Source organism: Salvelinus namaycush, chromosome 3 (assembly GCF_016432855.1).
Source record: "Salvelinus namaycush isolate Seneca chromosome 3, SaNama_1.0, whole genome shotgun sequence".
NCBI classification, from domain to species: Eukaryota; Metazoa; Chordata; class Actinopteri; order Salmoniformes; family Salmonidae; genus Salvelinus; species Salvelinus namaycush.
In genome coordinates, this window is record NC_052309.1 from 73,747,415 (window position 1) to 73,758,923 (window position 11,509).

The 11,509-nt window shown below is 43.2% G+C and overlaps 1 protein-coding gene across 3 annotated transcripts in view; it reads left to right on the forward strand.

The window, feature by feature from the left end:
• Positions 1 to 11,278, forward strand: part of LOC120037845 (trinucleotide repeat-containing gene 6B protein-like) — a 30,256-nt gene extending 18,978 nt beyond the window's left edge. For 2 of the 3 annotated variants that reach the window (XM_038983817.1, XM_038983823.1), the window contains 5 exons: positions 7,886 to 7,978; positions 8,139 to 8,354; positions 8,545 to 8,615; positions 9,080 to 9,219; positions 9,460 to 11,278. In XM_038983817.1, the coding sequence (XP_038839745.1) occupies positions 7,886 to 7,978; positions 8,139 to 8,354; positions 8,545 to 8,615; positions 9,080 to 9,219; positions 9,460 to 10,012 (1,073 nt within the window). In that variant the 3' untranslated portion in view covers positions 10,013 to 11,278. Of the gene's footprint in view, positions 1 to 114; positions 216 to 7,885; positions 7,979 to 8,138; positions 8,355 to 8,544; positions 8,616 to 9,079; positions 9,220 to 9,459 lie in introns of those variants that run through there. The other variant, XM_038983827.1, reaches the window with a different exon arrangement.
• Positions 11,279 to 11,509: the final 231 nt, after the last annotated feature.

The following is an 11,509-nucleotide window of genomic DNA, read 5'->3' on the forward strand; positions in this document are numbered from 1 at the left end:
AAGGGTCTGTAAATTTCCGGACATGTTTCATGGGAAGTTGAGCCCTGGAATTTGGGGAATTTTGCTTAAATTCATCAAAAAGGTTAGCTTATAACAGTGGACCTTTTTTTGTAGGATACATATAAGGCAATTGTAGGTCTTGTGGCATATTTTGGTTAAACCATCCCCAATTCAATGGAATTGCAACCCTCTGCATGCACAGTGCATTCTTCCATCACATGTAGAGCTGATTCTCAAGATCTTGCACACTAATGAGATGCTGTTGAGCCCACACTACTACACTGTCTGAGCCAAGTACTACATGCTTTCTGGTAAGTTTTCATTACAGTACTGGGTGGGGTGAATATATTTTATGACATAAATCATTTTTTATTAACTAGTAAGTAGTAGCCTAGAGCAAAGTGTTTAAATCATTTCTAACTTGTTAACAATTTCTGCTAGTTAGTTTTTGCTTCCATGTGGGTTTTAGTTTGCTTGAGCCTGGTAACTGAGTGTTAATTCACCTGTTTCCATATGTTTCATTTTAAAACATTTATCTTACAAAGGAATTGTTTAATCTAACTGCTTAACTATTTATCTGTACATGGAATTGTATTTGTTTTTATTTACTCTTAAAAAAATTCTTTGCAGGAAAATGCCAAGGGCACTATCTGATGTGTGGAGACATTTCACTGCAGCTAATGTAGAAGGAAAAACTGTGTACATTTGCAAGTACTGTGCCCAATCATATGTGAAGAATGCAACAGATGCAGAATCATCTGGCCAAGTGCATAAAGTTCCCTCACTGCTCACAACAAGCAACCTCTGACAAAAGTACCTCTACTTCTATTCGAGGTGAAAATGACGAATCAGACACCTTATCGATAGCAACAGCTCATGGTCCTCCTGGAATCAGAAGTTTTTTTGACTCAATGGAGGAACGTAGTCAGAGAAATGCTGATGGATGTCTTGCTCGAGCTGTGTATGCAACTGGTTCACCTCTGATGCTCACAGGCAATGTGTATTGGAAGAGATTTCTGAATGTTCTTCGCCCACCATACACCCCTCCAACCAGACATGCTTTATCTACTCATTTGCTGGATGCAGGATGCAGAGTTCAGAGTTCAAATGAAGGTCAAGCAAATTATAGAGAAAGCCGACTGTATTGCAATCATCTCTGATGGGTGGTCAAATGTTTGTGGGCAAGGAATAATTAACTACATCTCCACCCTTTAACCAGTATTCTACAAGAGCACAGACACAAGGGACAACACACACCGGTCTCTACATTGCAGATGAGCTGAAGGCATTCATCAATGACCTTGGACCACAAGGTATTTGCACTGGTGACCGACAATGCGGCAAACATGAAGCATGCCTGTCTAAAGTGGAGGAGTCACACCCTCACATCACACCCATTGCCTGTGCTGCTCATGCATTGAATCTGCTCCTCAAGGACATCATGGCACTGAAAACAATGGATACACTCTACAAGAGAGCCAAGGAAATGGTTAGGTATGTGAAGGGTCATCAAGTTATAGCAGCAATCTACCTCACCAAGCAAAGTGAGAAAAATAAGAGCACCACATTAAAGCTGCCCAGTAACACCTGTTGGGGAGGTGTCATCATGTTTGACTGTCTCCTGGAGGGGAAGGAGTCTCCAAGAAATGGCCATATCATAGTCTGCCGATATGGACAGCCCCATCAAGAGGATCCTCCTGGATTATGTATTTTGGGAGAGAGTGGTAAGCAGCCTGAAACTCCTGAAACCTATAGCAGTAGCCATTGCACGGATTGAGGGAGACAATGCCATCCTGTCTGATGTTCAGACTCTGCTTGCAGATGTAAGAGAAGAAATCCGTACTGCTCTGCCCACTTCACTGTTTCTCCAAGCAGAGGAAACTGCAGTTCTGAAATGCATCAAAAGCGTGAAGACTTCTGCCAGAAGCCCATACACACCGCATCGTACATGTTGGAGCCCAAGTATGCTGGCAAGAGCATCCGGTCTGGTGCAGAAATCAACAAGGCCTATGGTGTCATCACTACCGTGTCTCGCCACCTTGGCCTGGATGAGGGAAAGGTTCTTGGCAGTCTGACGAAGTACACTTCCAAGCAAGGGCTTTGGGATGGAGATGCAATATGGCAGTTGTGCCAACATATCTCATCAGCCACCTGGTGGAAGGGACTTTGTGGATCTGAGGCTATTTCCCCTGTTGCCTCCATCATCCTCCAAATTCTACCAATATTAGCCTCCTCAGAGCGCAACTGGTCCTTGTTTGGGAACATACACACCAAAGCATGCAACAGGCTGACCAATACAATGGTTGAAAAATTGGTGGCCATCCGGGCAAATTTGAGGCTTTTTGAGCCTGACAATGAGCCATCCTCAAGGTTGGAAAGTGACAGTGAAGATGGGGTGTACATTGAGGAGGTCCAGGGAGAAGACATTGAAGCCTGAGAGGAAGACAACTAAAGCTTTAGTTTCTAGACTATCATTTTACAGATGTATGTTAAATGTTTTTGGGAGATGCGATGGATCATTGGGGATCATTCAATATTTCCTTTTGTTGTTCAGTGAAAACATCCCATGTGAAGAGTCAATTCATTGAATTAAACTTAAATTCATAACTAAAACATTTGTATTTCTATTGAAAGGATTTAATCATTTACAATTATCTACTTATGGTAAGGTTTGTTTCTATCTCCATATTATATGGTAAATATATCCAATACAAAAAAACATGTCGTGTCTTTGGCATCGTTAGATTGAAGACTTATTTTATTAAATCAATTCTCTGTAATTATTATTACGTGATTTAAACAAATAATGTAAATGTAATTAACTAGGAAGTTGGGGCACCAAGGATAATCTTCAGATTACAAAGTTATAATTTTCCTAATATAACTCTTCAGATATTTTATCTGATCAGTCTTCTAATTAATGAAATATTCTTTACCTCACGTTAGTCTCATTCCAAACGTCGTAAATTGTTGGTTATCTGCACGAACCCAGCCTTTACTATGACTCATCATACACCAATTGTCTTCATTATTTATTTACTAACTAAATAATCACAGAAACGCATAAACAAACATTAGAAATGGTTACAAGGAAATGATAGGGGCGGTTCCCTAGTGGGCTAAGCCGATATGACGGCTTGGTGGACCAAGGGAAGTGGGTGTGGTAAAGACAGTCACTACACAGTTGATAATTATATTAATCGAAATGCTAATCATTTGCACATGAACACACTCATTTGGGAATAATTGCAATCAATATATACTTGCTCCTAGTGTGTCGTTGTGATCTGTTGGAATCGTCAGTCCTTCTGTTGGAAAGTTCATCCGAGCGTCTCTCTCTGCTTCCCTGAAGTCTTTCGTGGTTAGAATGGATACTTCAGAGTACCATTCAAAAATGTTCTTATAGATTAGATGTTTTGGCGGTTGTCGGTCTTCGCGTCCCAGGTTGACAATTTCTAGCTGCAGACTAGTAATTAGTATCTAAGATTTGCTCTTATTCTGTCAGGATCGATAGTCTCAGAGTTTAACCATTTCCTGCCGTGTAGCCAATGCTCCACGTTGTATGGTTAGAAATTCAACAACCATTACAACCTTAGCTTAAACTGAGGTTTGTGGTCTCTACTCAAACCTTTGCCCCCTCAGCTGACCGAGGTAGGCATGGTCTGAAGAGGATTTTTTCAGGTGGGGGTTTTATTCGTAACAGTACAAAAGGGCTGTCCCACGAGCCAGATCATGTCTGCTCATGGGGGCGGGCCAATGACTTAAACTTTTTAAAGGGAATACAATTCTCTCACATTAACCTGTCTAGCCCCCCCCCCCCCACATTCCACTGAAAAGGCAGCGCGCGAAATTGCCAAAATATTTTTCCGCGATATTTAACTTTCACACATTAACAAGTCCAATACAGCAAATGAAAGATAAACATCTTGTGAATCCAGCCAACATGTCTGATTTAAAAAAAATGTTTTACAGCGAAAACACCACGTATATTTATGTTAGCTCACCACCAAATACAAAAAAGCACAGACATTTCTTTCACAGCACAGGTAGCTTGCACAAAACCGACCAAATAGAGATAGAATTAGTCACTAACCAAGAAACAACTTCATCAGATGACAGTCTTATAACATGTTATACAATAAATCTATGTTTTGTTCGAAAAATGTGCATATTTCAGGTATAAATCATAGTTTTACATTGCAGCTACAATCACAAATAGCACCGACGCAGCTAGAACAATTACAGAGACCAACGTGAAATACCTAAATACTCATCATAAAACATTTATGAAAAATACATGGTGTACAGCAAATGAAAGACAAACATCTTGTGAATCCAGCCAATATTTCAGATTTTTTAAGTGTTTTACAGCGAAAACACAATATAGCATTATATTAGCTTACTACAATAGCCAACCGCATTCATTCAACGCAAAGGTAGCGATAGCGGAAAAAACCAGCAAAAGAGATATTTATTCACTAACCTTCACAATCTTCATCAGATGACAGTCCTATAACATCATATTACACAATACATATATGGTTTGTTCGAAAATGTGCATATTTAGAGCTGAAATCCGTGGTTATACATTGTGAAAACGTAGCAACTTTTTCCCAGAATCTCCGGATATATTTCTGACACTCACCTAATCTGACCAAATTACTCATCATAAACTTTACTAAAAAATACATGTTGGATAGCAAATGAAAGATACACTAGTTCTTAATGCAATCGCCGTGTTAGAATTCAAAAAATAACTTTAGTACGACATACAGCTTACGTTATAGCGAGACAGCGCCTGCAATGAGGGTGGAAAATAATACTAAACATTTTCCACAGAAATACAAAATAACATCATAAATGGTTCCTACTTTTGCTGAGCTTCCATCAGAATCTTGTACAAGGGGTCCTTTGTCCAGAACAATCGTTGTTTGGTTTTAGAATGTCCTCTTATCCTGTCGAATTAGCAACCAAAGCTAGCCAAGTGGCGCGAAGCTGTCCATCGTCAACAAACGCAGAGAACGGAAAAAGCCAAAACTCCCGATAAACTTTCAATAATCTGATAAAACTATATTGAAAAAACATACTTTACGATGATATTATCACATTTATCAAATAAAATCAAAGCCGGAGATATTAGCCGTCTATAACGAAAGCTTTTCAGAAGCCAATGCTGATGTCCTTCCCGCGCCTTGCTGAACAAAGGAAATTTGGGGTCATGTCATTCCAAGAGCTCTCGTTTGACCTCAGATCAAGCTATACACCCCATTTCACCTCACTGCCTGTTGACATCTAGTGGAAGGCGTATGAAGTGCATGTATATCCATAGATTTCAAGCAAATGAATAGGAAGGCCCTGGAACAGAGCCTCGATTTCAGATTTTTCACTTCTTGGCAGGAAGTTTGCTGCAAAATGCGTTCTGTTTTACTCACAGATATAATTCAAACGGTTTTAGAAACTTGAGTTTTCTATCCAATAGTAATAATAATATGCATATTGTACAAGCAAGAATTGAGTACGAGGCAGTTTAATTTGGGAACGATTTTTTACAAAGTGAAAACAGCGCCCCCCCCCCCCCTATCCCAAAGAAGTTAACGGTTTAACATAGCATTACATCATTTCACAAATGGTTTAATCTTTACTCATTAATTTTATACAATAATTAGATGCAAACCTCATAATGGAGGCACCGTAGAAACAGAGTTATGGTAATGTAGCTGTATTGACTTTCATGAGGTCACAAACATGAAACCAAACAGACCGGGTCTTAGCTTGCTTCTCCACCGACTGTTTACACATTCTCCAAAACATGGATATTTTCTGTGATGTAGAAGAAGTTCATTTGTTCTACTGTTAAACTATATACACTGCTCAAAAAAATAAAGGGAACACTTAAACAACACAATGTAACTCCAAGTCAATCACACTTCTGTGAAATCAAACTGTCTACTTAGGAAGCAACACTGATTGACAATACATTTCACATGCTGTTGTGCAAATGGAATAGACAACAGGTGGAAATTATAGGCAATTAGCAAGACACCCCCAATAAAGGAGTGGTTCTGCAGGTGGTGACCACTTCTCAGTTCCTATGCTCCTGGCTGATGTTTTGGTCACTTTTGAATGCTGGCGGTGCTTTCACTCTAGTGGTAGCATGAGACGGAGTCTACAACCCATACAAGTGGCTCAGGTAGTGCAGCTCATCCATGATGGCACATCAATGCGAGCTGTGGCAAGAAGGTTTGCTGTGTCTGTCAGCGTAGTGTCCAGAGCATGGAGGCGCTACAAGGACACAGGCCAGTACATCAGGAGACGTGGAGGAGGCCGTAGGAGGGCAACAACCCAGCAGCAGGACCGCTACCTCCGCCTTTGTGCAAGAAGGAGCAGGAGGAGCACTGCCAGAGCCCTGCAAAATGACCTCCAGCAGGCCACAAATGTGCATGTCAGCATATGGTCTCACAAGGGGTCTGAGGATCTCATCTCGGTACCTAATGGCAGTCAGGCTACCTCTGGCGAGCACATGGAGGGCTGTGCGGCCCCCAAAGAAATGCCATCCCACACCATGACTGACCCACCGCCAAACCGGTCATGCTGGAGGATGTTGCAGGCAGCAGAACGTTCTCCACGGCGTCTCCAGACTCTGTCACGTCTGTCACGTGCTCAGTGTGAACCTGCTTTCATCTGTGAAGAGCACAGGGCGCCAGTGGCGAATTTGCCAATCTTGGTGTTCTCTGGCAAATGCCAAGCGTCCTGCACGGTGTTGGGCTGTAAGCACAACCCCCACCTGTGGACGTCGGGCCCTCATACCACCCTCATGGAGTCTGTTTCTGACCGTTTGAGCAGACACATGCACATTTGTGGCCTGCTGGAGGTCATTTTGCAGGGCTCTGGCAGTGCTCCTCCTGCTCCTCCTTGCACAAAGGCGGAGGTAGCGGTCCTGCTGCTGGGTTGTTGCCCTCCTACGGCCTCCTCCACGTCTCCTGATGTAGTCTCCTGGTAGCGCCTCCATGCTCTGGACACTACGCTGACAGACACAGCAAACCTTCTTGCCACAGCTCGCATTGATGTGCCATCATGGATGAGCTGCACTACCTGAGCCACTTGTGTGGGTTGTAGACTCCGTCTCATGCTACCACTAGAGTGAAAGCACCGCCAGCATTCAAAAGTGACCAAAACATCAGCCAGGAGCATAGGAACTGAGAAGTGGTCTGTGGTCACCACCTGCAGAACCACTCCTTTATTGGGGGTGTCTTGCTAATTGCCTATAATTTCCACCTTTTGTCTATTCCATTTGCTAAACGTATTGTCAATCAGTGTTGCTTCCTAAGTGGACAGTTTGATTTCACAGAAGTGTGATTGACTTGGAGTTACATTGTGTTGTTTAAGTGTTCCCTTTATTTTTTTGAGCAGTGTATATAGACACACAACTGGGAATGCAACAGCACAGGTAGCATCATTCTCTAATATGAACAACTTTAAGGTCTAGTCCAATAGTTGAGACTGAGCTGCTAACCAAAGCTCTGTAAATTGATTGAAATTAGCTATGTTTCCCTTGTGTTCTGGGGAACACTACAATCCTGGCAGAGTTTGTGAGTGAGGAGGAAGTGGTTCGCTATTTTGCACATTCCCAGGTTGGAGGTACGAAGGGGGCCAGCCCAGGGGCATGGGCGGCCCAGGGCTCGTCAGGTACGCGCACAACGGTGGCTTGTAGGCTATGTGTGAAAGCCAGGAGATACTAAATGTGTTCTTTAGTTAATGGTTAATTACTGTGAGACCGACAGTTACTTGATTGTAAGTCACCGGTTGACCAAGTTTCATGACCTCCACAGGCACACCATATGTTGTATTGCAGTATTTCTTGACACATCCTATCTCTCTGTTGCAGGGCCAAACCCCTCCCTCAACACCTTGCTGCCTTCACCAGGTGCCTGGCCCTACAGTGCCTCAGACAACCCCCTTGGCAATGCACACAGCACAGGTAGTGACATTCTCTAATATATGAACAGCTTTAAGGTCTAGTCTAATATTTGAGAGAATGAGCTGCTAACCAAAGCTCTGTAAATTGATGATGTATTGAAATGAGCTGTTTCCCTTGGTCATTTATTTTGGTGTGTTGAAAGTTGTGCTTTTTTCCTCAGCAAAGTACTCGGAGTACAAACCCAGCTGGCCCCCAGAGCCCATCGGACACAATAAGCCGTGGAAGACCAGTCGCGTCAGTTCCCAGCTGCCACGCCCCCCTCCTGGACTGACCAGTCAGAAACAGGCCTCGACATCTCTATGGGGCAGCGGAGCCCCGCGTTTGACCAGGGGCTGGGGAGAGGGCGGGGGCAGTCAAGATTCAAGATTTGGGACAGGTAATATTATATATCTGGATCAACACTAGTGATTTTAACTGTTTCCTGGCCAACTTGATACAAAACCATTTATAGCTGTTGGGTTTTCAGAACTCATTGTAGTAAGATATTTATTAAATATCGGCTTTACAACAGAAAAAAGATTGAAAGACTACCCTTTGTTTCTGACTGCCCTCTCTCTCCTCCGTAGGCTCAGCGTGGAATGATGGTGTGGCCTCCAGAGGCAGCTGCTGGCTACTGCTCAGCAATCTCACCCCTCAGGTACAGATGGAGAGAATTGATAAAGATGTTAGCACTAGTACCAATGAGCAGGGAGGGAATGAGCAGAAGGATGGGGGGGGAAAAGAGGGCCTAGGGATTATGTTGTGGGTGATTTGGAATTTTATGTTTTCTGACCCATCATCGAAGTGGAATTTATCACAGATATTAAATAAAATGGCCATTGAGAGAGGGGTGGGTATGAATTTCTTGTTCATCAGCATTCTCCTTCGGTGTATCCTATGCAAATGAGCCTGTGTAATGCGTGACCCAAGTGTAATTGGATTGTGAAGTTGACTGATCCATTTAATCAATTAAGGATTGCATGAATGACGTTGGCATGAAAGGGCTGCTAAGGGAAAAACAGAATGGGGAAATGTATAATTCTACTGCCCACCCTTTTACAGCCTCACACTTCCCCACCACAGACACACTGGTATCCCACTAAGTTTTCTGTTCTCCTACAGATTGACGGTTCCACACTACGGACTATCTGTATGCAGCACGGCCCCCTGCTGACCTTTCACCTCGGCCTGACCCAGGGCAGCGCCCTGATTCGTTACAGCACACGTCAGGAAGCAGCCAAGGCTCAGGGTGCACTGCACATGTAGGCTACTATCCCTTTACACACTAACAAACACTGTGCTGCTGCCTAGTGTAATGCTAAATGCCTGTAATTAAATATTTGCAAATTTACCCTAATGTTAACTCCATGCAGCATGTTTTTTATTTTACCTTTATTTAAGATTATAATGCTGAATTGGAGCCTGATGGCCATTCAGCTAGTACAATTTCTACTACTTCACCTGTTTTACTAAAGGACACTGACATATTTTGTTTTCTCCAGGTGTGTTCTGGGGAACACCACAATCCTGGCGGAGTTTGTGAGTGAGGAGGAAGTGGCTCGCTATTTTGCACATTCCCAGGTTGGAGGTGCGGAGGGGGCCAGCCCAGGGGCAGGGCCGGCCCAGGGCTCGTCAGGAACGCACACAGCGGTGGGCAACAGCGGAGGGGGCTCCCTGGGGAGTGAACGAGCAGCAATAGGAGCAGGAAACAATTTGGGTGGAAACAGCGGTGGAGGGGTTCTGGGTAGTGTGGGGCCTTCCAGCTCCGGCTGGCAAAGTTTGGATGGTACGGGCAGCTCTCCGGAGGCCACCTCAGCCCAAGGTCCTGGGCTTGGTATTTTTGCTCAGTGGAGCGCCAACGGGGCTGGGAAGGGGGTGGGGGGGGGGGTGGGACGGGTAGAGGCAGGGAGGTCTGGGCTCTGGGGTGGTGTGACCCCAGGTTACTCCAGCAGCAGCTTGTGGGGTGCACCCCAAATGGAGGACAGGCACCAAATGGGCAGCCCAGCTGCCCTGTTGCCTGGTGACCTGCTGGGAGGAGGGGCTGACTCCATCTGACACACCTTCACATAAGTATATATTTAGACACACGACATACACTGGGAAACACACATACATTTATAAATTACTAAATATAATCACGTAAACACACACACATACATATATAAATTACTAAATATAACCACGTAAACACACAAGCAGAAATGTGAGACATGCTTACACACATTCTCATGGCCAGACTTAAGCTATTATATAAACAAATGCAGGGACTGTTAGACGTGTAAGGCCTTTTTCCACAGATGAAGATTTCAACTGCTAGACTTGAACCTGAAAAATTTGTCTGTCGGTCTGAGAGACTGGCTGGATTGCATTGTGCTTAGTAGGTGATTTGATGACAGACTTGCATACACATGCACACACCAAATACAAACTAGCCTTCGGACAGATGGGCACTGTAACAGCATTACTCGCGTCATATAGGAAAACTATGTGATGCAGGACAACCTGCAGTTTCCATTCATGCCCCTTATGGAGACTGAATCAAAACACGTGCAAACACACTGCTCTGATTGATGACAACTGTATCTTATTGTGTATGTTAGTTTCTGTTTTGTATGGTTGTTTTTATTTTGAACAGTGGAATACTGAAATGTAATTGTTCCTTTCAAATGCTGACCTCCTACTGTTGTTTTTCTCTCAATCACGTTTGTTACTGTTACTATGATAATTGTTGAAACTCTGGCAGTATGAGGCAACATTGCATTTCTCAGAGTGGGATACTGTGTGTGGAATACTCAGTGTGGGTATGAGTGAGAATGAGACCAAGTAATAAACCCCTGTGTGTGAATGTGAGGATAATGTAGTGTGCATGTTACTGCCTGTCATGATTAGTGTGCGAGGCTGCTTACTGAAGGTCTAAAAATATGTTTTGAGTGCATTCGGTATACTGCTGACTGTGTTCAAGAACATTGGCACTAATGCTTAGTCTTTTTTTTTCTCATTTTAAGAATCTTTTTTTTGCAGACTCTTTTTTATTGTCCGAACTGCAATAATAAAAATAACAATTTTAATGATACTAAGAGCTGAAGGCATATGTATTGAGAAAAAGGACATGCCAAATCTTATCAAACTGTGGAGTGGTGGGGGGTTGTTTACAAGACACAGAAAAGAGTTACCGTGCGTCTATATGTTTTGTTGTGTATCGTTTTAAATTAAGACAGGCTTTAACACTCCTGTTCAGTGTTTCGTTTTGAGATTTTACAAAGAAATTTATTTAAACAAAGAGAACAAGATTACTAATAAAGATGAAAGTATTGGCTTCTGCTTGTCTTGTGGTCATTGAGAATTGTCCATCTATACAGAATGGCCTCTTATCCTCAGGTGTCCCAACACCGTTCACACACGGGTTCCTGTGTCCGCTCCACGTCACACACACTCAAATAAGCGGGTGTCCATCTGCTATGCCATCTTAACCAATCCTATTTACTGTACAAGCCCACACAGCCTGTAAGAAGCATGCGCATCTCCAGCGATCTATCATTTGCGGTGCAATTA